The sequence below is a fragment of the Solanum pennellii genome, chromosome 5 (genome assembly GCF_001406875.1).
Source record: "Solanum pennellii chromosome 5, SPENNV200".
NCBI lineage: Eukaryota > Viridiplantae > Streptophyta > Magnoliopsida > Solanales > Solanaceae > Solanum > Solanum pennellii.
Genome location: NC_028641.1, coordinates 28,954,592 through 28,980,391, shown reverse-complemented (window position 1 = coordinate 28,980,391; position 25,800 = coordinate 28,954,592). Strand labels below are relative to the sequence as shown.

The following is a 25,800-nucleotide window of genomic DNA, read 5'->3' as shown; positions in this document are numbered from 1 at the left end:
AAATAACTGAAAATAACTGTCTATGACTTAATTATGACGTGGGGTGAATTCACCCCTACGTTGGCTGAAACCCTACAAAAAGTTGCAGGTGCCAAACGACGATTCCTATTGATGGGGCGTCGTTTGGTCGATGGACCATCCTGCTGGTCGTCGTTTGGATCAGAGACTCACCAAAATAGGGCTAAGCTCCCACAACTAAGTGTGGATCCACGCCCCTTTTTGATGGGGCGTCGTCTGGTCTATTGGGCGTCGTTTGGGGTCATTAATTAGGCTTTTTTGGCAGCTTCATCGCAAATGTTTGGGTCCTCCTCAAGGATCCTTAGAGTGGTCTTCGGGGATTTGTATCCGAATGTTTCAATCCTAAACATGACAATCTAGATGCTAGGGTCCCTTTCAACTCATTTTAGATATCAAACGACACGTTAAAACATATAAAACATGCAAAGGGCACACTAGCACACACAAGACTAGTTTCCGAACGTCTTGGTCGGTCTTTGACGTTTCACTTCAAAGCCACTCAAACCTGCCCTTAGATACTATTTCTCATTAGCTTAGCAAGTTATTAACACAAGAAACTCATGTATAGCTCTAGTTCGTCCTATTTTATTTTAAGGGTTGTAGCAATTATGCAAACTGTAGCTATAGCATACAAATATTATTTTTGTGTTTGATATATGTGAAAGTTGTTCTTGATTAAAACCTTTCATTTGATCCTAATTTTCTCCCTTCGTTTAAAAAAAGTAAAATATACGCTTTCCTTTTTAGTTTACTTTTAAAAGAATGATTTTTTTCTTTTTTTGACAATACTTTACTTTCAGTTTTCCATGTGACATATTAAAAATTATAAAATTAAAGAAATTTTATTATATTTGACATAACTTTAGTTTAGAGTAACAAAATTGAAAAATCTTATTTCTTTTCTCAAACTTCATACTAAGTCAAACTAATTTATTTATTTATTTTTTTTTAAAAAAAAAGAGGAAGTATTCTTTAATGCCAAAATTTTGACTAAATTACAAATTATTGATAAGTAGTTCACGAATTCATAGATAAAATATACCCCAATTAGATCAGTTTAGAAGCTCACTTAATATATTTGGGAAGTGGTAGGAGGGAAATTTAGGACCCGTTTGGCCATAGATTTCCCAAATAATATTTGAGAAAAAATTTGGCAAATAATGTTTGTCCATACAATTTGTCATTATTTGGCAAATATTTTTGGCAAATATCCCAAATTCCCAAATACTAGTTTTTCTAGTATTTGGGCCAAATCTTATTATTTGGGATCTTTTAAAAATTAAAATTTTACCCCAAACTTTTATCTTTTATAAAAACACCCTCTATAGTAGTTGTTTGTGTTGTATTACATAATTATTTTACGTGAATACCAAAATAGTGATGAAATATTTAGTGAATATTAAATAACGATATGATTGTTGATGAAAATGATGAAAAATTAACTCAAGGTAATAAAATCATGTGCTTCGTCTACTTCACGATGTATGGAATGATACTTGTTGCACTCGCTCCAAATCACCACATTGCTCTAGTGTGATGGAAACTATTTGTTACTGTTGTAACGAACATCCAATTGACTTGTAATACAAACTTATAGTTAGTTTTAGTAGTTCTTAAAACTTATGGATATAAATCATATTTTTCTAAAAAGGCTAATATATTTCCCAAATCCTATGGCCAAACACATGGTGAAATTTCACCCAAATTTTCACTCAAATAATATTTGCCAAAAATATTTGAAAATTTATGGCCAAACGCTAGCTTAGAATAATAAGTGCGGGGAATTTTTGATATTTTTTTTACTTGGGAAGATGTGTAGTTGACGAATCAAATATAAGTAGTATAGTACTTTTTTTTAACATAAAGATAATTTTAATGTAATATTATATTATATTATACATATAAAATAACCACAAAATTTGGCCACAATTTGGAGTACACTTACACATTACCTTTAATATTTTGGACACAAGGTAGCTCAACGGTCTATAGAATCCTGGAGATCCGAAGGAAAGGTCAGAACCATCAAAAACGCATTTCAAGGTCTTTTGCCTTACAATATTAATTGAAGTCAACCATTTAAACTTCAAAAGCTTCAAACTAAAAAAAATTGCATAAAACCAAAGGAAACAACCTAATAACCAACCTATTAATTGTACCAAAAAATAGAGAAAATAAGTACATTTTCGAAACTTATGAAATTTTTGTTTATTAGCAAAAATATGAATTTGAAAATTCAAATTGTTGTCCAATCAAAAATTTCTAAACATCATCTCCTACCATTTAATCCCACATGGCTATAAAATAATAGTTCATGGTATTAGTTTAGAAAGAAAAAAGAAATATGGTGTTGTGTTTTTCTATGTGAGTTATTGAGACACATGTTATAGCCAATAATCCTCTTACACATGAGCATCTATACTGATGTGGGTCCTTTGTTCTCGTCTCACTATGTACTGAAGTAACATATATATATATATATATATATATATACTGGACTAGAAGTAGAAGACAATAATTGAGATTTGAGGTTGATGATGAAATTTCTTGTTTTAGCAGCTCTTCTTGCTGTTACTGCTTTTGCAGCAGAAAATGAGGTTGTATGGACTTTGGACCATACTAATTACTCTCAAATTATTTCCCAGCACAAGATGATCGTTGTTCAGTTCTATGCCCCATGGTAATTTATTACTTTTCCCCAAATCTACTATAACTAACAACTCTTCACTTTTTCTTTATACTTTAGATTCTTAATTCAGTTAATAGTAATTAAATGTGCTTTTCCTTTTAATCTTTACACCAGTCTTGATCCGTACCTTCAGATCTGAAGCCCAATAGGTGCCACAAACACTCCTATTTTGGATTTTTACATACTCCTTGTCTACTTTTAGTTTGTTATGAATTTTCCATTTTTAAGGTCAAACTAATAAGGATTTTGAATAATATTTTATGATATATATCAAAAGAATTGTAATTTACTATAGTTTTTGAATACTTGAGTTTTTTTTTCCTTAAATATTGAATGTAATTTAATTCAAACTTTGAATAGGTGTGGATACTGCCAGCAACTTGAGCCAAAGGTACTAATCCAATTGTTATGACCTTTTTTTGTTTTTGGCTATATCAATATTTACTATGTAATTGTTTTTTAATATATATGATGGCAGTACGAAGAAGCAGCTTCGGTATTGAGTAATCATGATCCTCCAGTTATTCTTGCTAAAATGGATACAACAATTCTAGAAAATGCTGAGCTTGCAAGAAATTACACCATTAATGGTGTTCCAAGCATTAAGATCTTCCGTCATGGTGGGAAGACGGTTCATGATTACAAAGGTACTCGTGAGACGGAAGGTATAATTGCTTATTTGAAAAAACATGGGGGCCCTGCATCTCTTGAAATCAAAACCGAGAAAGATGCTGCAACCTTTATTGATGAGAAAAAGATTGTTGTTGTAAGTATATATATTACTACTTTCTAATGTAAGTTTTCGACTCTCTTTATTCATTTGCCACATTACTCTATTTTCTTTAGGCTGGTATATTTCCACAACTCTCTTTAGAGAAGATCATCAATTTTACTACTTTAGCTGAAGATTTACGAGTAGATTACGATTTTGTTCACACACTTGATGCCAAACTCCTTCCTCGTGGTGGGCTGGTTGATAAGCCAACTATCCGTCTATTGAAGCCATATGATGAACTTTATGCTGATTTCGAGGTATTTTGATTGTTGTATGTCATTCTAGCAATTTGAGACAACTCTCTTCGGTTTTCAATACTCTAGCTTTGTACTTATATGTGCATTTTATCCCAGGATTTTCAAATTGAGGCAATGCAGAATTTCATTGAAGAAACTAGTGTCCCAATCATGGCTATTCTTGATGATAATCCAGAAAACCAACAATTTGTTAATCACTTTTTGCATAGTCCAGGAGACAAGGTACACAACTTCTTAAAATTATGTATTGCAGAACAAGCTAATCTAAAAATAAAAAATGTGTAGAAGAAATTCTTTTGTAACAGTTTTGCATGTATATCATTATGCAAAGTCATGTAGACGGTTCTACAAAGATTATGTAAAACGATTACGGTTCTAGCTTGTGGAGGGTGGTTTTGTTGTAAATCTTTCTACAACTGTCGGCAGAGTCCAGTAAAAACCTTCTTTGAAGCGTTTCCAGTTTCATTGTAACTGTCACTGGTTATTATAACAAAGACAGGTAGTAGGTAGGAATGCTCGATAAAGTGCTTTTCATGATATTTGCTTGCCACCCTTCGACAAGTATCACTTTTGCCGATCTGCAAATATCTTCTCAACCCTTTCAATTACAGGATTCCACACCGCAAGGTCCCTATGCAACGGTACCGTAGGCAATCCTAATTAAGTAGTTGGGAGAGATCCCACCTTGCCATTGAATATTTTGCACTTCAGCCGTAGAGAAAATCTCACACTTGTTAAGATTAATCTTGAGTCCCTGACACGATCTGGAATCACACGAAAAACCTGTTTTAAGTGTGTGAGACCCTTAAATTGCTTTGCTCCCCAAGGGAAGCTGAGAATTCCCTCAAGCAACCTCCACTGACCGCCCTATCCATCATCATACTGATAAAATGCATAGGGAATGGCAAGTACTTCTACCTGAGGCCCCTCAAGTTCTCAAAAAGCCACAAGGGCTACACTTAACAAAGACAGGGAACCCAATGGTGGAAATGCATGTTAGGATCGAATTCACGCACACACACTTGATGAATGAAGAACACAAGAACTTTCAAGAGAAAGAGATGAGAGATCTAGAGAGAGAAAGAAAAAACCCAATATTTCGTGGTAACACCCCGTGAGTAAACTTCCACGGCGGTGGGATATATTTATATTAATAAATTAGAGTATTTTTTGTTACAGAGAATAAATGGAGAATAAATAGTAAAACCTAAAATTTAGGTTTCATTTTTTCCTTCAAGAGTCCAACTTCATTTGCCACCAAAGTGGCATCCAAAATTTGTTTCTTTTCCACTTCACAATTAAAGACGATCCCACCACTTTTCACCTCAAACTCACTTCCTCCTAGTACAAATGCGTACAAATGCTCGTAAAATCCCTCAATTTCCACTTCTACCTCTTCACCCTCAACCCTCCACCCATTCATGTCCAAGGACCCTATAAAGTTTCTTCTACGGTTCGCCCCAATATCGGGGGCCTACTAGTCTCTTGCATTGATGTCTCAACAATCTCTCTCTTCATCGCGTCCCCCCACCCCACCCCAATTCCTTGCAAGTCGGAAAGAAGGTGTACCAGAGACTTTATAACCTATCCACCAATCCTTAACTCTATCATTGAAATTTGTCGCCTTAAGCCACATGTTCCCAAAACGGAAAGGTGTGTGAAGACATCTTCTCCTACTTCCATCTAGCATGATAAGCATATGGTCTGAGGTCATTTTGGGCGATGGGATCTGCTACAAATTTGGCATAAATAACACCTGAAAATCATATGAATCTCCCTTTTATTATAAGTTTTCCAGGGTTAACCAAGCCTGTATTTGCCACCAACCATGCAAATAAACTATTTTGAAGGAGCCTTGATTTCTCAGATCTGCTTCCGAGTCCAGTTGTTGCCTACCAAACTATTTCTAGGAGTAAGGAAGGGTGAATTTACAATAATCATTGATCCTTGTTGCTGTTTGATTTGAAGACTTGTGTTTTCTTTCTGACTTTTGTTCCAAAAAGGTTTTGCTGCCTTTCTTATTAAAAAATGCTGCACTTTGTTAAACAATTTGTGTCGCCTTTTCTTTGAGATTTTCAACAAATATTTGGAATTTGTAGGTATTTCTATTTCTGAACTTCAGCACTGATCTTGATGCTTTCAAGTCCAAGTATTATGATCTTGCACTCAGTTACAAGGGAAAGGAAACAAACTTCCTCTTGGGAGATGCTGAGAGTGGTAAAAAGGCCCTTCAGGTTATTTCCTCCTCCTTTGAATCAAACTGCATATATTACATCTTATCCCAATGGGGGAGAAGCGAGGTTGAATATGTGTTGTTCTCGACTGCAGTATTTTGGATTGGACACTGATCAGACACCTTTAATCTTCGTACTTACCATGGGTAGCACAAAATACGTTCAGCGACATGTACAACCCGATAACCTTGCATCTTGGTTGAAGGATTGTAAGGTAATGAATCTGAACATGTTTTCCAGTACTCGATCAAACTTCACATATCTTCTCTTTTCTAGGTTAGGAATGTGAGGTATGCTACTATATCCTTTTCTGTCTCCAATTTGTTTCACTCTTTTCTTGTATGAATGCAGGACGGAAAGTTGAAGCCATACTTGAAGTCACAGCCAATTCCAGAATTTAACAATGAAACTGTGAAGGTGGTGGTTGCAGAGACTCTTGACGATATGGTGTTCAATTCGGGAAAAGATGGTTTGTATCATTCAAAAATCAACAACCTATTTTGTTGATGTTATTATTGATGTTGATTCAGGCGCAGCCTATTGTCTATTACATTTTGTTGTTGTTTTTCGTTGCAGTACTGTTGGAGTTCTATCGACTTGGGTGTAGATATTGTGAGGAGTTTGCTCCCGTCTTGGATGAAATAGCTATCTCATTTGAAAAAGATCCTCATGTCGTGATTGCTAAAATTGTACGAGTCTCTCTACTCATATCTGTCTTGTCTATGATTTTCCAACTTCTTAAATCTTACCTACTACCATATCATTTCCTTTAGGATGGAACGGAAAATGATATACCTCGTGACGTATTTGATGTTGAAGGATTCCCAACTTTATACTTGAGATCTTCAACGGGTAGTTTGTCACGGTTTGAGGGTAATAGAACAAAAGTGGCCATTATTGAATTTATCCAGACAAACAGAGGTAGCCCTGCCTTTGATTTTAGCATATCACAAACTCAAATAGATCAAGTGAAGGATGAGTTGTAAGAAGGTAATGTCTTTTAATCAACCAAAATATATTGATTTCTTACTTCTAACTTGAAATTGAGCTTCTTTTACTTTCAATTCAATTAAATAAATAAAAAGGGTACACGGAAAATGTACAAGTATCCCCTATGACCAAAATTTCCGAGACACACATTGATTACACTAATGTTCTATTAATCTTGAACCCACTTTTTTTTTGTATATTTTGCACCTTTTTTACTTACGTGACATCTAAATATCTCCTATGCGCCTCAATTGCATGGAGTCACGGAGTTCGTCACGTAAGACAAGGTGTACAAAATTACATAAAAAATAAATAAATTCAGAGGTAATAGAATTTTAATTTAATTAAGATATGTCGATGAGATTTCGGTCATAGTCTAAGAGTTACTTCTATCTTATCTCAATTAGTTATACTCTCTCCGTTTTAAAAAGGATAACCTAGTTTGACTTGAAACGGAGTTTAAGAAAAAAAGAAGATTTTTTAATCTTGTGGTTTTAAATTAAAGTTATGTTAAATGTGCCAAAATGTCCTTTAATTTTGTGATATTAAAAATGTCACGTGGAAAATTAAAGTTAAAGTGTTACCAAAAAGGGAAAGGAATTATTCTTTTTTAAACAGACTAAAAAGAAAATAGAGTTATTCTTTTTTAAACGGAGAGAGGGAACAAGACAAAATGAGTTTACTTGCTTTCCCTTCTTGGTCTGCAGGTTTTCTTTTGCCAACTGATGGTCATGTTATATTTTCTTCTTTTCTTTCACCTTTCATACCAATAAGTTGCTTCTATGCCACACACTTGCGCCGCTTATTAATAAATTAGTTTCTGGGCAGATGCATTACAGGTGAATTCAATATTATTCGATATAATTTTTATAAAAGTAACAAAATATGTGATGAATAACACAATTTATTTTTCTTTAAATAAAGATAGATAAGCTTTGAAATAAATAAGAGTTTAGTTTATTTATTGTATACTCCGTCCGCATACAACTCACAAACACAGAAATATAATGAGCGGAGGAAATAAAAGAAAGACAAAAACAGAATATGGTGATGAAAAGATTGTGCATGGTGAGAGGAACTCAATGTGATATATATTTATACTTTTCTCTTCAATTAATTAATCACCTAAACAACTTATGCCCCTGCACTGGCAAGATAAATCATTTGAGAATCAAATAAAATTTCAGTTTCATTATCTAAAATTTAATTAATATATTCCCAACACATATCCAAAAGAGAATTACTTAAAGAGCCATGAGTTTGGAATAATTCCTAAAAATACATGTCATTTTAAATGAAAGGCCTAATCCATTTGTAACCACATAATGTTGGCACAAATTTTCACCTAGACACTTTAATTATGTTTTATTTATTTTAGACACCTCATGTCATGTCATTAGCAAAAGTGTCAAACTGACACAATGAGGCATGACATGAGGTGTCTAAAATAAATAAAATATAGTTAAGATGCCTAAGTAAAAATTTGTGCCAATTTTAGTTGATATGATGAGTTAGGCCTAAATGAAATAATATGAGTGCAAATCTTTCCTTAAATATTTTGATTAACTGAAAACATTGGTGAAGCTAATGACGAAACAATATGGTGAAAATAGCTGATTAGATTTTTCTAAAAAAAGTGTCAAGATATCATTTGATAAGTCCTTCAAATATCCAAATAAAAACAAAGAACACAAAAATAAAATTTAAAAATCTTTTGGCCTGTACTCATTTTGAACGAAACTCTCTAAATTGCATTAAAAAAAAAGTATTGTGTGAGGGTGTTTCGAATTTCAAAATGCTTATTAAATTTTTGTGTGACATCAAATCAATTGCCAAAAAAATAAATAAAAAATTGACCATACCAATATCTAAAGAAGAATTTTAACAATTGTGATGTTTCCTTGTTAGTTGTAATCACAAAAATTGGACTATAATCTTTGCAAATTGTCAGTACTCCTCCATATATATGGTGTATACAAATAGAGTATATTACTACGATGCAATTAAATTGGATACACAAATGATTGAACAATTCTTAAAAATATTAAATACATCAAATGGTATTTTATAAGAGTAGAGAAAAAGATTCAATGAATGTATTTGCTCTATTAAGTACTTCTTTCATTTTTATTTTATAAGTATGTTTTTCAAGAATTTCAATAAGAGTATATGAAACAAGTTGATACGGAGTATTATTTATTTGTAGCTCATAAAGCATCATTTGACTTTTTAAATAAGTTTATTTTGAAGATTTATGTCTAAGGAATAATATATATTCGCAATATATATATTTGTATTTTAATACCAAAATAAGATAGGTTTGTAGATTCTCACAAATATGTGAAGAATCAAGGATTGTATTGATAATTGAATGATTGAGTTATATACTTCTTATATAGGGGAAGTGTCCTATACTAGCTATACAACACAAATATATTATGTACACACAAATATATTATGTACACATTATCCTAGTCAACTACATCAGCTTAAGTCGTATAAAGTATAGACTTGTACATAAATTAGGATTGAGTAGTTTAGTCCTAGTGTAACTCCAACTCTAACTCGTCAGACAGCTTCACCGAACCTGTTCCTTCGACTGGTTCCATCAGCTTCCTTCAACACTTCACCTCAAGCTAGTGAGTCGAGGAACTGTAAATCCTAGCTTGCGACGAGACTCAACAAAAACCTGTATGGTTAATGCTTTTGTATGAATATCTGCTAGCTGATTCTTAGACCTCACAAATTGAGTAACACGTTGTCCTTTAGCCACCTTCTCACGAACAAAATGATATCCATTTCAACATGTTTAGTTCTAGCATGCATAACTGGATTAAATGTCATGTACAAAGCACTCATGTTGTCACAATACAATGTAGGTACAGATCGGAAAAAACACCCCAAGATCATGAAGTAAATACATGATCAATGTCATCTCTGATGCAGTGGAGGCAAGTGCTCTATACTCAGCTTCAGCACTTGAACGAGCAACTGTGGACTGTTTCTTGGAGGTCCAATAAATACAGTTTGCACCTAGGTAGATGCTATAGCCTGTAGTTGATCTTCTAGTAGTGGTACAACCTCCCCAATCAGCATCAGAGTATCCATACAACCTACATGGTGATTGTGAAATAAGTCTAAGTCCAAAGTGCAGAGTGTCTTTGATGTACTTGAGAATTCTTTTCACCCCTTGAAGATGTGCACTGTTTGGATTTTGCATAAATTGACTTGCTAAATTCACAACATGAATAATATTTGGTCTTGTGAGTGTCAAGTATTGAAGACTCCCTACTATCATTTTGTAAAAGGATGTTTCAACCAGGATTCCCACAACTTCATGTATACCATGCTTTTGAGCCAAAGGAGTAGATATAGCCTTTGCAAAAGTCATTTCATTCTTGTCTAGCAGCTCAACAACATACTTACTCTGGCTTAAATGGATGCCCCCATCAAAATTCTTAACCTCAACTCCAAGAAAGAAGTGTAAATTGCCAAGATCTTTCATGGCGAACTCCTTCCCACGTTGTAGAACCAACTCTGAGGCATGAGATGGATTACTTCCTGTGACGATAATATCATCCACATATAAGAAGAGAAATATTTTACCTTTGTGAGTTTTCAAAATAAATAAGGAAGGGTCGACTTTACTACAAATGAAACCAAGGTGTAAGAGATACATGTCAAACCTATCAAACCAGGCTCTTGGTGCTTATTTAAGACCACACAACGCCTTTTTAAGTAAACATACATGCTGAGGATACTAGGGGTCACTAAAACCAGGAGGTTGACTCATGTACACCTCCTCTTGTAAGAAGCCACGGAGAAAGGCATTTTTGACACCGAGTTGTCTAACTTCTCACTTTGAGCTGACAGCAACGGATGGAACCACCCTAATAGTTGTTGCTTTAACCACAGGACTGAATGTTTCTTCAAAATCTAACCCTTCAAGCTGCGAGAATTCCCTTGCCACAAGTTTGGCCTTGTATCTATCTATTGTTCCATCAACTTTTTATTTTGTCTTGAACACCCATTTTGAGCCAACCAAGTTCATACAAGGAGATTTTGGCACTAAAATCCATGTCTTGTTAGAATGTAAAACATCAATCTCTTCGTGCATTGCTGCAAGCCAATGATGTAATTTTAGTGCTTCTTTAGTAGTATTTGGTTCTCTCACAATTTCTGTGCTGCTCCGAGAAATAAGTGACAAGTGTTGCTCCTTCGCCTTGTTCTTGGTGATCATATGATGCCCTTGTGGTGCAGGAAGTACCTCAACTGGTACATCAATGAAGGTAGTAGACTGGAGTGTAGCATTATCAAGTTGATGGACAACTGGTACATCAACTAAAGTGGTTATTTATTGATGATCATAGACTGGACCTGTAAGAGCAGCATGTTCCTCATTGCAATTGGACTTTCAATACTACTCTATGGATCATCAACCTTAACCTGTTCCTCAACATCTGATCCTGCGCCTGAGATGTCAATAATACTCTCATTATCAATGAGTACATGAGGTGTAGCAACATTATCACTAGTAATGTGTGGATAGCAACATGTACTTCCCCTGAATCATAATTATCATGTGTCTGCAGTTTAGAGAAAGATTCAACAAAAGTAGCAAGGTGAGATGAGACATCAATGTTAGTTTGAGATTGCTTTAGAGACACATAAGGTAATGTGTTTTCATCAAACTCAACATGTCTGGATATGTAAACCCTCCTTGTAGAGGGATGATAACATCTATATCCTTTGTGTAAGTTGTTGTACCCAATGAATACGCAAGGATAGGTCTTTGGACTGAATTTATTGTGACCCTTGATATATGGAAAATATCTACACCTGAATACTTTTAGACTGTTGTAATCAGGTTATTACCGATACAACTTAACAAATGGAGTCACCATTTTTAGAACCAATGAAGGAGGCAATCTATTGATGAGAAATAATGCAACGAGGAAAGCTTCAACCCATAAAAACAAAGGTAGATTAGCATGAAGTAGTAGAGTTAAGCCAATCTCTACAATATGCCTATGTTTTTCTCTCAGCAATTCCATTTTGTTAAGGTGTGTTAGGACATGAAATATATCTCACAATGTCATGATCTTCCAAATGTTTAATGAAGTTTGTTTGGATAAAACTCACCACCTACATCACACTGAAAAATTTTAATCTCTTTAGAAAATTGTTTTTCCACCTTTTTCTGAAATTTTAGAAAGGTCTCAAAGAATTCAGACTTCTTTTTCAGTGGATAAATCCATGTATATCTTGTGTGATCATCAACAAAAAAGATATAATATTTCATATGTTGGGAAGATTCGACAGGAGCAGGTCCCTATAAGTCACAATGGATTTTCAATAAAGGTTCTTTCTAAATTTTATTTCTCAAACCAAAAGGAAGTTTACAACTCTTTCCCAACTGACAACTAGAACAAACAGTAGGAATTTTATTCCAACTACTAATATTGATGCAACTATTACTATTCAAAAACTTTAAAGATTCAACTAGGATGTCCTAATCTAGTATGTCACGTGTTGTCTGACGTGTTTCAATCGTGTGGAGCAGTTAAAGCATAGATATTGTTATCTTCCAACGCATAGAGTTCATTCCTTTTAGTTCCCTTGGCCAGTATTGTCCTTTTCTTCTTGTACTTTACAACAAAGTTAGTTTCATTAAATTCAAGAGTGCAACAATCATCCTTTGCAAGCTTACTAACTGAGAGTAAATTCATATTAATCTTAGGGACTACAAGAACTTCTTTTAATTATAGACCCTGGATGTGTTCTCAATATGTGGTATGTCTAACTTTGATCCATTCCCAATAATAATTTTATCTGGTCCATTATAGTGTTTAATATCAGTTAGGATACCTGAGTTATGTGTCATATGACTACTTGCTCCTGAGTCCACATACAAGGTGTCATCAGTGTTTTGAAGATTAGTAGCAGCCAATGCTTGTGGTAGCTCATATGCGACTTGGTAAGAGTAATCCCACCTGTAAAAACACTTGAGAGCAGTAATAGTTATTCCTATCACAAATTTGACACACATTAAAATTATTCCTCTCATGACTTCCACTTGAAGGGCTAATCTGAGGACCAGGTATGTTTCTGCTGTTTTAAGAACATGTTCCCTGTCTAGAAGACTTAAATCCTCTTCCTTTGGAATTAAAGTTATTGTTTCTTCTTCTTTGAGAGTAATCTCCTCTTCCCTGCCTCTTTGGGCAGAAAATGTCATGTTATGATTTTGTTGATGCACTTCTTCTTTATCCTCCCTCATATCAAAACCCTTAAAAGCATTAATAAATTGATTAAAAGTAGGATACGATGTCTTACCTAACATGACAGTTATGAAGGTCTTGTACTTAACACATAGACCTCTAGCAAAATCAATCACTTTGCTATCCTCATCTGCAAGCTTGTGAATGGCTGCAAGGCCATTTCATATGTTTTTGAATTCCTTAATGTATTCATCAATTGGCTTGGTTATTCGCTTCACACTTTGCAGTTGTTGCTTGAGCTGAACTCCTTATCTTTTGTTGCTTGATGATATGCTTCTTCCAAGCATTCCCACATCTCCTTGGCAGTTGAGCAGCCTACGATCATGTACATGACTTCTTCTGTCAAGGTTCCTGATATCCAACTCCTTAGTAACACTCTTTCTCCTCCCAGTCATCAACAATGTTGTTGTCTTCTACACCCTTCTCGCCTGCTACAGTTTTCTCAGTAGTCTGTCCAGTGGAACCGATCTCTTTACGTGGTTCTGTGATGAGATAGGTTGATCTCATCACTTGAATCAACTGAGTCATTTGTGTCCTCTATAGAAGATAGTTCGTCGACTTAAGTTCTAATAGAGCAGGACGAAATTAGGTGATGAAGTGAAGAGGTCGAAAGAGTGTTGGTAGAAGGGGTCATCATGGTTTGATAATTTGGTTGTTTTTGGTTAGATCTAATAGTTAAAGAGCGAAAAAGCTTTATTGCTTTGACACCATGTAGAATTCTCACAAACATGTGATGAATCAAGGATTGTATTGATAATTGATAATTGAATGATTGAGTTACATGCTTCTTATATAGGAGAAGAGTCTTATAACTACACTAGGAATCCTAATACAACAAAAATATATTATGCACACCTTATCCTAGTCAACCACATCAGCTTAAGTCGTACCAAGTATAGACTAGTACATGAATTAGGATTGAGCAGTTAGTCCTAGTGTAACTCAAACTCTGATTCGTCAGACAGCTTCACTGAATCTGTTCCTTCGACCTGTTCCATCAGCTTCCTTCAACAAGCTTTAGTGACAACATTAAAGATATACATGCAATTTTTTTATTTACATTTTCATTTGTTATTATTTAAGAAAACAAGTTATTTAGGGTATAAAAGTTCACCACTTTTGATGTGTATTTTAGTAATTTAATTATTAAATTTTATAACTTCTTGTTTATTCACCGTTTATGTAATTTGAATACTATTATTAAATTATATATTTAATTTGGGATCAAATGAATGGAGTCAAAAAGTTATCACGTCTTCATATCATTAAAATGGTTGTTTTACTATTCAAATAATTATATGTTTATACATACAATCAACATATTTGAATAGCTCACTACTAAAAAAAAAGAATTGAATTTAATAATGGATAATTTTGGAGCTAAAACAATAAAATCATCGTTAATCCTAGTTAGCGATAAAGTAGGGATGAATGTTTGTTAACTATGAACGAAATAGCAACAAAATTCCAAAAATTTAAGTAATATTCTTGGATGGAAATTTGTGTGCATTAGAACCTAAAAAGTTGGAAAAAAATTAATCAAATAGCATATTCATATAAGATATATATTTGTAATGCAAAAAACTTGTTTCCCATATAATATGAATGAGACTAATTTTTTTAATGCAACCAACAACTTCAAATGATAATAGGCATGCATATGTCAAAGTATTGAAGAAGAAAGGAAGTTGACGATTGGAACATGTGAAAGGAACATGTCCAACGCAATTGATTGACGTGTCTGCAGCTAGTGTTGATGAAGAAGGAAGTTGAGGATTGAAACATGTCGTAGGAACAGGTCCAACGAAGCTGACCGACGAGTTTACATCACTGCTGTAGAATTAGAATCGCACTATAATTAGACTACCTATGTTAATTAGGATTATATTTCATATATAATTATATATAATCAGGATTATATATATTTTGTCTATAATTATATATAATCAGGATTATATATAATTATAGAAGAAATATAATCCTAATTAACATAGATAGTCTAATCCTAGTGCGAATATAATTCACAACAGTGATGTAAACTCGTTGGTCAGCTTCGTTAGACCTGTTCCTTCGACATATTACAATCCTCAGGTTCCTTCTTCATCAAAATTAACTGCAGACACATCAGTCAGCTGTGTAGGACCTGTTCCTTTGACATGTTTTAATTGTTAGCTTCCTTCTTCTTCAACACAAATGTGCACCCAAAGATCACAAAAATATTAATCTCTTTAAATTTAACTTGGTAATTAATCTCAATACCTTGTATTCAAAATGAGTTGGTTTCAGAAAAACATACAAGTACTTTAAATTTAATAATGAAGAGATTTTTTAAAAAAGAAAATTGTACAAATACTTCCTATTTATATGAGAGTTTTAATTTTTTTTTTAACAATGAGATCTTCGACTTCATTTGAACACATTAAACTCAAACGGTAAAAATGAAAATGTGACCAAATAACAAATTACCATGAGTAAAAAATAAAAGAACGATATTCATCAGAAAATAATCAACATTATATTATATATATACATTAAACGCATAGTAACATACTGGGGTTTGAATTTTCATCAACTTTACTCTCTTCAAAGTAAATGCAAATGTCATCATCTACGAGTAATAAATTGAAAAAAGAAATCAAGCTAATAGAGGAATTGATCAGAAGAGAAAATGAATGTTATTGTGCCTACAAAAAGCCAAATTAATATTGAAGAATCCACAGGTTGATGGATTTTTCCAAAAAATAGAAAGTTTGAGAAGAGATAATATTTTGAATTTATANAAGAGAGATTTGTGGAAATTTTTTTGTATCATATCATATATCATTATAAGTGGAAAGCTTTAAAAGTGAAAAGTTAGATTGCTATTTTACTCCTACACTAAATTATGAATTTAATTAATTTAATAATAAATAATAAAATTTAAATTAACTAAGACAAATACTTGTTTTAGGATGAGATAATAGTCAAACATCTAATTAATTTAATAAAGTATTAAATAGTAAAATTAAAATTATATCAAGGATTTATGGTAAAAATTTTAAATTTGAAGACTCTGCTATACATTTTAATGACATTAAATATGAAGTTTTACAGCCCTATATTAATGCTCCACATTTCTCAAAGATGTGCATTCTTTTCAAAGTAAATTTTCTATCCTAACAACGTTCTCAAGCCTGAATTCTAGGAGTAAGAATTTCTTATTAATACCAATGTAATTACCTTATTTATTACTAATTACTAAAATTTATATTTTTCATCTTCCTATCCATTCAAACTAGACTAGATTCCACATTCAGAACAATGATTAGTTGCAATATTCATTCTCTTACTTGGTCTGATTATGATTTGTATGGTGGATGAGTGAATAGTCAAACATCTAATTAATTTAATAGAGTATTAAATAGTAAAATTTAAATTACCTCAAGGATTTATAGTAAAATTTTAAATTTGAAGAATTAGTTACACGTTTTAATGAGATTACTGATACGCTCAAATTTACTTCTCAAATAAGAAGTAAAGCGGTCGTGTCAAGTAAATAACCCAACTAATGAGGTTGGGATCGTTCCCACGAGGAAAATAGTTTAGACTTAACTTCAATCTATTATTACTATTATTCAGTCAATTACTTCCTTGGAAAGCAAAAATGATAAAAAAAAAAGGGGGGGTTTCTATTTCTAAATAAATGAAAATAACTAACGAAATTGAAGGAGACAACTAACAGCTTCAAATGTTGGAGCTTAATCAATTAATAAAAGTAACTAGGGTTTACGTGTTCCCAACAAGTTCATAACTTGGTAATTCTAACTATAACAATTCTTTCCTAGTATCTTGCATGCAAAGTGATAAGTTATGTATTTCTAAATCCTTGGTCCGGCATCTAGAAAATTTCACTCCGCACCTTGGTCCGGCTACGTGTTGCTATACTAACCCTTATATTTACCTCATATTAAGCATCGTATTCGATATTTGACTAAGTTATTACATCGTACCAATCAATACTAGCCTATTAGATAGTATACATTAAATCTATGTTGATTATTCTTTTCCTATTATCTACCTCCTTGGTCCGGCAAGTAGCATTAAGGCGAGTTCCAACGTTGGCCATCAGTTAAAAGACTTCTAAGCGAACGAATTGTCAATACATGCAAGACACTATTCTAGAATTGTTATTTTAGTTAGGTTTTACCTCATTATTCGCCTATAATTCCCACAACCCTAGTTATGGAGTTTAGTTACCCATAGTCATAATCACAATATTCAAATATTTAATATAAGAATTCATGCACTTACTTCAATGAGAAAGAGTAAAATTCGAAAGTTCACTTGATTAATCAACAAAAATCACCAACAATCAATTACTGAAATTAATTGAAGAACAAAGAGTCTAACAAAGAGTCTAAAAATAATCCAGGGTCTAACAAAGAGTCTAAAAATAATCAAGGGTCTAACCTCAAAAACGAGGTTTTTCGAACTATTTATAAAAAATAAAAACCTAATTAAATAAGGACTCTATTTGCTGGAAATCTGTCAAAACGCGGCTGAATCGACGGACCTCGCGACGGATCGTCGTGGTTACGACGGACCGTCATGAACTCCGTCGTCCCATACTTGTGCAATTTCTTCTGCTGCTCTCTTTATTACCCTCGTTGGCAGGTATGACGGATCGTCACAGGCACAACGGTCCGTCGAAGGTCTCCGTTCCAAAACACTTGAACTCTTGGAATTGCGTACTGGGACTACTTCTCTGATCTTCATGACGAACCAGCAGGACGGACCGTCATGCCTACGAAGGTCCGTCACGCACTCCGTAACCCCACACTTGGTCAGAATTCCCCATCTTCCTTCAGCAGCTGCACTACGATGCCACCTACGGACCGTCACGAGCACGACGAACCGTCACAAGCTCCGTAGGTGGTACTTTTTTGTATTTCTTCCTCAAAAACCTCCGTATTCATCTTTTAGACAAATTTCCTGCAAATAAAGAGAAACTTACAATAAAATTAGTACAAAAAGGCTTTTGCACACACTAAACTTAAGGAAAAAGTATTAAAAATACCGTGAAACCATGGTATATCAACACCATCAACTTAAATTCGTTGTTTGTCCTCAACTGACGCACTATGACTCAATACAAAATCTTTGTACAATAGTATCCATGTTTTATCCTTCGCAATCATTTGGCTATCAATCCCGATCAATCTCATCATATTTATGCACGCTATCACTATTAGGCTTGAATTATGTGAAATCAGATCATGACACAGACTCACCATGCACTAACACCTATGCTCTTCAATTTCTCACCGAGGTGCTAATATTTTCGGTATTGCAACTAGTGTCCTCACTTCAAAACAAAATCCTCATTTTTCACACAATGATTTCAGTTTGAGTATAAGGATTACTTTTCAACACTCACTCTCGGAACAAATTCACACTCATTCATACATATTGCCATAAGCTTGCTCTTATTTTCACTGCTTTAAGTTCGATATACAACTCTTAGGATCACGATAGACTTTCTTAGCTTGTAACATAGGCTCAGGGTCAGGTAGGGTATATTTAGGTATACTTTAGTGACTTTTTGCCCTCCTTGACATATCGGCTAAACATACCATTTTCTATCATTTTATTTTTCCCAGTTTCTCATATTCTTTCACCTTGCTATTATCCCTTCTTTCTTCATTTGTGTAAGTGACTCTCTTCTTTTCTTGCTTGTATTTCTTGTATTTTTTTTTATTTTTTTTACTTTTCTTTCAACAAATTTTTGAGTCACTTTACTTTTGTTCTTTCTCTCTCTTTGTTCTTTCAACCCCACTTTCCAGAGCATTCCTCATAATAGTCAACCTCAACTCATGGCTTTGCCATGAGTCAAAGTACACAATACCCAAAGTTGGGTCAGGGCCATAAAAAGGGTTGTTTACTGCATTAGCCACCCTCATCTTATGATTTTGGCATAAGTTGAGGTGCACATGTCCAAGGAGGGACCAGGGCCAACACATTATTATCAGAAAAGATCAGTTGGGGTGAAAAAGAAAGGTCTAGTTTAAGCTCAAATCATTTGGATCAAAGAAGGATAAATTTCATTTGGTTTTCTTTTATTTAGGCTAAAAATGGGCTATATTGAATAAGGGCCTATGATCCTTTCCTAATTGTCTATTACAACTTACTTTTAGCAGGAATAACTAGGCAAGTTCTAGCTCAGTACAAATAGTGGACTATTCAAATTTTCCTCACACTCACTTGACAACTCATTACTCTACAAGATTATCAGACACCTAGTTCGAATTTTAGACTTAGGGTCATGCAGTGGTGTACCTCTATGTCATGCTTAGAGCCACACATTTATCAATTTCTATGCCTAGTCATGCATCATTTTCCATTTTATCAGGATATCATTTTAGCCATCATGCTCCAGAATTAAACTATGTACACAAGATATAGACATGCCGGTTCAACAGAAAAAGTAATCAGTCTTTTGGGGAAAAAGAACACAGGCAAGAAAACCCCAAAAGAGGATAGTGAATTGGGCTACTCAGACTTCACCCTAGAACTCACTTTCCAATTACCCCACCCCCAACAAAAAGACATGCAATTGTCCCCAATGCATAAAAAAGTTGAACTGCTAGGGTGGTAGGTGAAGCAAACCTGGGGCGCAAAGCGCCGACGATCAGCAAGCTGGTGGGTCCGGTTCCCCGGAACCCACTACCTCTGTAATATGGACACCCTCAGTAGTGTCCTCAGCATCAACAGCACTATCAGCAGTGCCTCCCGCTATCTCCACATTTCTGGAGCTAGACGCCCCAACAGCTAACTCTATTGCTCTCATCTGACGCGCCTCCTTCTTTCGTGCTCGAGCCTCATCCTCCTCTCGACCCCTACGTCTCTTGGCATGATCTCGAGGGGGAGGTGGTGGAATCTCAGAAGTGGTGAATAAGGCCGCCATCACTGTGTCTTCAGCAGGCTGTGTAGAAGGGGCCTCATACTCAGGCACCCTAGCCTCTAAGATCATGTCGATGTCTGTGCGAAGACTGTCGACCGCAGCCTAAAGGATCGACACATCCACGTGAGGGGATGGATGGGCTAGCACCCACAACTCAAAAGCGTCCAAGCGCTGATGAACCTCAGCGATCTTCCGCTCTGTGTGCTGGACCATTCTCCGCTCCAAGCGCTCTTCTGCCTCAGCAATAGACCTCTGCATCCAAGGCTGGATATGACGCAGTAGTGTAGCCATTTGTGCCTCTAATTTCTGGACCCTAGCAAGCGGGACCAGAGCGGGGAAAGGGGCTGAGCGAGAGGAGCTGGGGGCAGTTCTACTACCCGGGATAGACTCGACCGGGGTAGTGTCAGTGGAAGCCGCCTGCAGTAGTGCGGGCCTGTGCTACCGTATTAGCCAGATTGACACCAAGTGGAGGAAACTCTGAATGGGGCCCTCTGCGTGGAGCCAACTCATTGGCCTCATCGCTGATGAGGCCGATATCAACAGTGCCAGCGGGGTCTTGAGATAATCAACGTGCCATATAGGCACACCTGCGGACCTGCATAGAGAAAATATCATGCACGGGAAATGATAAGTAGTTGTGACCTTAAAAGCCCTCTCGTGCATGACCGCCTGTAGAAGCCAAGCAAAATCCACCTCAAACCCGGCTATCATCGCCGCCATCAGTATTGCTCGATCCCATGTGACTATATTATCAGCGGCTGTGGGGAAAGGCAGTGGCGGACAATCAACCACAAAAACTTCGCCGTGAAGGTCAGGTTAGCCTTCTTGATGGCTCCCTTCGGCTCGGCCACCCAGTCAGCACCCTCTCCATCAACGGACAAGTGCAAGGTCATCCACCTCTTGGTGGTCTCTCTCAGTGATGGCTCACGCAGGAATTGTCCATCTTTGACAATCTGCCATCGGTAGTCAAACTCGGCAGTGAGAGGCGTCCAGTTAGCATCAACATTCTCGCCGTATAGATACCGGCAGATGGCAGGCAGGGAGATATCAACCTGAATGCCACGTACTCGGACATGCTCCAGTGGGGCCCTTTTGGAGGGGGGGGGGCAGCCCGCCTATCAATCTGTGATCGGAGAGTCGCTACGTAGGAGGCGTAGAACTCTCGGACCAACTCTTCACTATAACGTCCCAACGGACGCGCTGTCCACTCCAGTCGATGTCTGGTGAAGAGATTGTGGATCTCTGGCATCGTTGGGAGACTTCCCGTAAGGACCCGCCTCTCCAATGTAAGTGTCTGAGTCATGACTCCTTTGTCATTCAAGAACTTTGCAACGGAATAGACTTGATACTGCCCGTCAACACACCACAGGTTGGGTTGGTCAATAATCGGGTGAGAGCACGAGTCGGTGAACCGGGTGTGGATTCCGAACTGTCAGCCTCATCAGACGAGGAAGACTGTGCAACGGTGGCGGGTGTAGGGACCTCAGTAGATCCGGAGGCTTCCTCCGACCACGAAACTCCTAAGGAGCCAGACGCTTCTTCTTCATTAGTAGCTGACCCAGAAGGTGTGTCGGTCAGTGTGCGCTCCTCATCAGACTGGGAGGCAGTGACTACGCCGGATGCCACCTTTTTGGGTGTGGCTCTGGCAGCACGTGCAGCTCGAGATGGGGTGGAAGTGTCTGGGGGCACGTACTCGGGGTCATGCTCATCATCAGAGCTAATGACCAGGCGGGCAGACGGGGCGACATACTTCGATCGGCCGCGTGCGTAGACTCGATCTTGTTTTGGCGCCATAATAGATAGTACCTGTAAAGAATCAATATTAGTACTAAAAGGAGCAGACAAGACTAGCAAAACCACACAAAATAAATAAAAGAATTAAGATGTAATGACATTTCTATAGTAACAGTCAAACACAACGGACCAGGTGACGGTTCGTCGTGAGTACGACGGACCGTCATGGGGTCCGTCGTGTCTTACTTAGACTATATTTTTATGGAGAACCCTGAAGGAGAGACTCTGACAAGTATGACGGTATATGCAGGACGGACCGTCACAGGTACGACGGTCCGTCGTAGGTGTCCGTCAGAGGACACTTGAAAAAAATATGGAGACCCTTAGGATAGGGGTCTCTGACCATCATAACGGTTACAGGACGGACGGTCGTGGGAATGACGGTCTGTCGCATGTGTCCGTTGGAGGACACTTGAAAAAAGTGAGAGACCCTTACGAATAGGGTCTCTGACAACCATAACGGTTGTGCAGGACGGACCGTCGTGGGAACGACGGTTGTGCAGTACGGACCGTCGTGGGAACGACGGTCCGTCGCATGTGGCCGTTGGTGGACAGTTGGAGAAAATTGGACAGTGGGGTGTTACGGCTCTTGGGACGAACCCAATGACGATCCGTCATGGGTACGATGGTCCGTCATTGGGGTCTCGTTTGGTAACTCAATGACAGAACTGGGGATGCCCCATTCATCCCCTATGACGCAAATAGAATGGTTAGTGTTTTAACCTACATTTGTCTAACCCTAATACATAGTAAACTAGCAATGCTAAAGCACCTATTTCTTGAGTTTTAACACGGCAATTTCGAGGATTCTCAACCTAGGTCAGACAGAATTTTATTAAAGAATGAACCTATCAAGAAGAACTAGGCTAATACTAATTGATAAACAAAAATGCAATATAAATGAGTAGAAATTAGAGACACATACCTGAGAATTTGAGAAAAACAAGAGAGAAAGGTACTTGGTGATCAAGTAGAGACCCACAGCGGCAGCTCCGACTAGTAGATAATGAATTTTAGCAATTTGGAGAATTTGGGGAAAATGATCGGTTGTAAGAGAAAGGGGTTATGATCTTTGGAAGTTGAAAAGGGAGGGAAATGGGAGCAAGAGGGAAGGAATGGGGCGAAATGAAGGGGGTGGGGTTTTTAAATGTTGAATTTTTTAAAAAACCCAGCCGGGTCGGGTCGGGTACGCTTCATTAATGACGCGACGAGTCCCCGACGACGGTCCGTTGCATTTGTGACGGTCCGTCATTGGTTCCGTCGCGTGTGCCCTAGTTTAAAAATAACTGAAAGACGTACCTGGCACGACGGATTCATGCGACGGTCCGTCACAGGCACAATGGTCCGTCGATGTATCCGTCAGTGACTGCTGCAGAGTGATTTTCTGCAGAATTTCCTGGTGATGTGCCTGCAAATTTAAAACTCATTAGTAGAAAATGCTACCATTACTAAAAAGAAAAAAAACTATAAGTATAAGGTTGCCTCCCAACAAGCGCCTGATTTAACGTCGCGGCACGACTGAGGACACTTGATTACTCAGCCTTCATCGAGATGGTATGCCTCTATCACTTCATTCACCGCTGCAGTATGCCCAAAATAGAGTTTTATTCGTTCTCCATTCACCTTAAACCGCACTCCCTCCTTGGTTTTTAACTCTACTGCTCCATGAGGGAATACTTGGGTAATCAAGTAAGGGCCAGTCCCTTTGGACTTGAGCTTTCCTGGAAGCAAATGCAACCTAGAACTGTCTAAAAGCACCAAATCTCCAACCATATACTCTCGTTTTCACTTTTTAGTTCGTTATCCTTCTTCATCTTTTCTTTGTGGGATATGGCAGATAGCGATTGGAGCTCACCACTTTGCCTCATGGACCTACAAATGTTGAAGGTCGCTTTTTCATTGTTCAACCAAAATTTCATCTGCCCTTTTTCTATATCAACTAAGGCTCTACCTGTAGCAAGGAATGACCTCCCAAGAATAATAGGCACTTCAAAATCGACTTCACAATCAAGAATAACAAAATCTGCCGAAAATATGAACGACTCCACTTTTACTAACACATCGTGGAGTATCCCTATAGGCCTTTTCACTGTTCGATCAGCCATTAGTAGCCGCATTGCAGTGGGCTTTGGGTCACCGAAACCCAACTTCTTGTAAATCGAGAGGGGCATGAGATTTATGCTTGCCCTCAGATCACGTAATGCTTTCGCAAAATGTAATGACCCGACTGTACAAGGAATAGTGAATTCACCCGGATCTTCTTTCTTTTGTGCGAGAGATCTTGTAGAAATAGCGCTACAATGCTGTATTCTATCATCATCCTCGAAAGTGACCGATTTTTCTTTGTAACCAGATCTTTCATAAACTTGGCATAACCGGGCATTTGTTCTAGAGCTTCTACCAAAGGGACATTGATAGAAAGCTGCTTCAACATTGTTATAAAACGCCGATATTTACCATCCTCGGTCTTTTTCACTAATCTCTGAGGAAAGGGGGGGTCTAGGCATGGGAATTACCTTTATAGGGACTTCTGCATCTTTTCCAGTGCTATCTTATGCTTCACCACTACCCTCTACCACCTTATCTTTATCCTTTTTCACCTTTTCCTCATTAGACGGCATAGGTGGGTCAATGGTTTGCTTACCACCCCGAGTAGTGATTGCCATAGTGTGCATCATTTTTCGGATTTTGGACAATGTCGCTAGGCAGAGTGCCCGGTTGCCGTGTGTTCACAGTCGCAGATAATTGGGTCATTTGTAACTCGATCTACTTAATCGATATTGCATGTGTATCAACTTTTTGCCCAATACCCGCTAAGTCACTCCTTAACTCTTTAATGTGCTCATCACTAGCATCGAACCTCCTCATCATTTTGTGCAACATATCCTCAACTCGCGCCATACTATCTCCACCATCCCTAGGAGTAACTTCACGATTTTGAGGAGGGACATAGGGTCCATTCCTATCATTTATGTTACCGTAGTTACCCCTATTAAAGTTGTTGTCGCGGTTGTAGTTTCCATCTCGGACATAATGACCCTCACGGTTATAGTTACCATAGATCCGACCTTGGTTCCCTTGACCTTGGCGCCAATTATCCTTATTTGAGCCTTGGGCACTCAGTCGGAAACCCCCCGTCTGCTCATTTACTGCATAGGAATCCTCAGCATAATAGCATTCATCATTAGGTGGTGGTGGTTTAGACAAGTAGTTAACTGCATTTATCTTTTCTGCACCCCCAGTGATATGTTTTAATACCAACTCAAGCTCAGTTCTCATCTGTGCCTTCTCTTCACGGATCTCATTTGTGGCTGGGTTGTGAGTGGACTGCACTGTGAAGGTGTTTCTCCCAATATCTGACTTCCTAGTACTCCAAGCTTTATTGTTCCGGGAGAATTTCTCTAACTTTTCAGCAATCTCAGCATAAGGACACTCCCCATAAGAACCACCCGCTACAGTATCCAACACCGCCTTATTATTATCATCTTGTCCCCGATAGAAGTATTCCTTCAGTGACTCATCATCTATGCGGTGATTGGGGACGCTTCTCAAAAACGAGGTGAATCTATCCCAAGAACTACTAACTGACTCTCGTGGTAGTGCCACAAAGTTGTTCACTCTATCTTTGTGGTTTAGTTTCTTAGAGACCGGGTGGTAGCGTGCTAAGAAAACGTCTCTTAGTTGGTTCCAAGTGAAAATTGAGTTGTAAGAGAGCTCACTGAACCATATAGCAGCCTCTCCCATCAGTGAGAGAAGAAACACTCTTAGCCCTATTACATCCAAGTCCAAGTCAGGCCTCCCTACACAGCTTTTACACACTGCCCT

The 25,800-nt window shown here is 37.1% G+C and overlaps 2 protein-coding genes and 1 pseudogene across 3 annotated transcripts; 1 reads left to right on the top strand and 2 right to left on the bottom strand.

Moving 5' to 3' along the window:
* The first annotated feature begins 2,552 nt into the window (after positions 1–2,552).
* Positions 2,553–10,186, top strand: LOC107018470 (protein disulfide-isomerase-like). 2 transcript variants are annotated; one of them, XM_015218963.2, is made up of 11 exons: positions 2,553–2,698; positions 3,068–3,098; positions 3,186–3,473; positions 3,554–3,739; positions 3,836–3,961; positions 5,839–5,973; positions 6,068–6,187; positions 6,325–6,442; positions 6,550–6,662; positions 6,747–6,963; positions 9,843–10,186. In XM_015218963.2, exons 1-10 carry the CDS (start codon positions 2,553–2,555, stop codon positions 6,957–6,959), a joined length of 1,476 nt encoding a protein of 491 aa, XP_015074449.1. In that variant the 3' UTR covers positions 6,960–6,963; positions 9,843–10,186. The 2 variants fall into 2 exon arrangements, with proteins under 2 accessions (XP_015074449.1, XP_015074448.1); XM_015218962.2 differs by lacking the exon at positions 9,843–10,186 and adding an exon at positions 7,671–7,873.
* LOC114077161 (uncharacterized mitochondrial protein AtMg00810-like) lies at positions 9,590–10,468 on the bottom strand. Its single transcript, XM_027916845.1, has 2 exons — positions 9,836–10,468; positions 9,590–9,736 (listed from the first exon to the last, which is right to left on the bottom strand). The coding sequence occupies exons 1-2, from the start codon at positions 10,466–10,468 to the stop codon at positions 9,590–9,592; spliced, it is 780 nt and encodes a 259-aa protein (XP_027772646.1).
* On the bottom strand, positions 10,327–13,769 carry LOC114077160 (annotated as a pseudogene).
* Between the last annotated feature and the right edge of the window lie 12,031 nt (positions 13,770–25,800).

Excerpts from the sequence above, each read along its gene's own strand:
- LOC107018470 (XM_015218963.2), top strand. The coding sequence starts at position 2,553 with ATGATGAAATTTCTTGTTTTAGCAGCTCTTCTTGCTGTTACTGCTTTT. Across the intron at positions 3,740-3,835 it reads AACTTTATGCTGATTTCGAG|GATTTTCAAATTGAGGCAAT; the intron begins GTATTTTGATTG and ends ATTTTATCCCAG. Across the intron at positions 5,974-6,067 it reads GTGGTAAAAAGGCCCTTCAG|TATTTTGGATTGGACACTGA; the intron begins GTTATTTCCTCC and ends TCTCGACTGCAG.
- LOC114077161 (XM_027916845.1), bottom strand. The coding sequence starts at position 10,468 with ATGAAAGATCTTGGCAATTTACACTTCTTTCTTGGAGTTGAGGTTAAG. Across the intron at positions 9,737-9,835 it reads TTCCGATCTGTACCTACATT|GTGGCTAAAGGACAACGTGT; the intron begins GTATTGTGACAA and ends GTTCGTGAGAAG.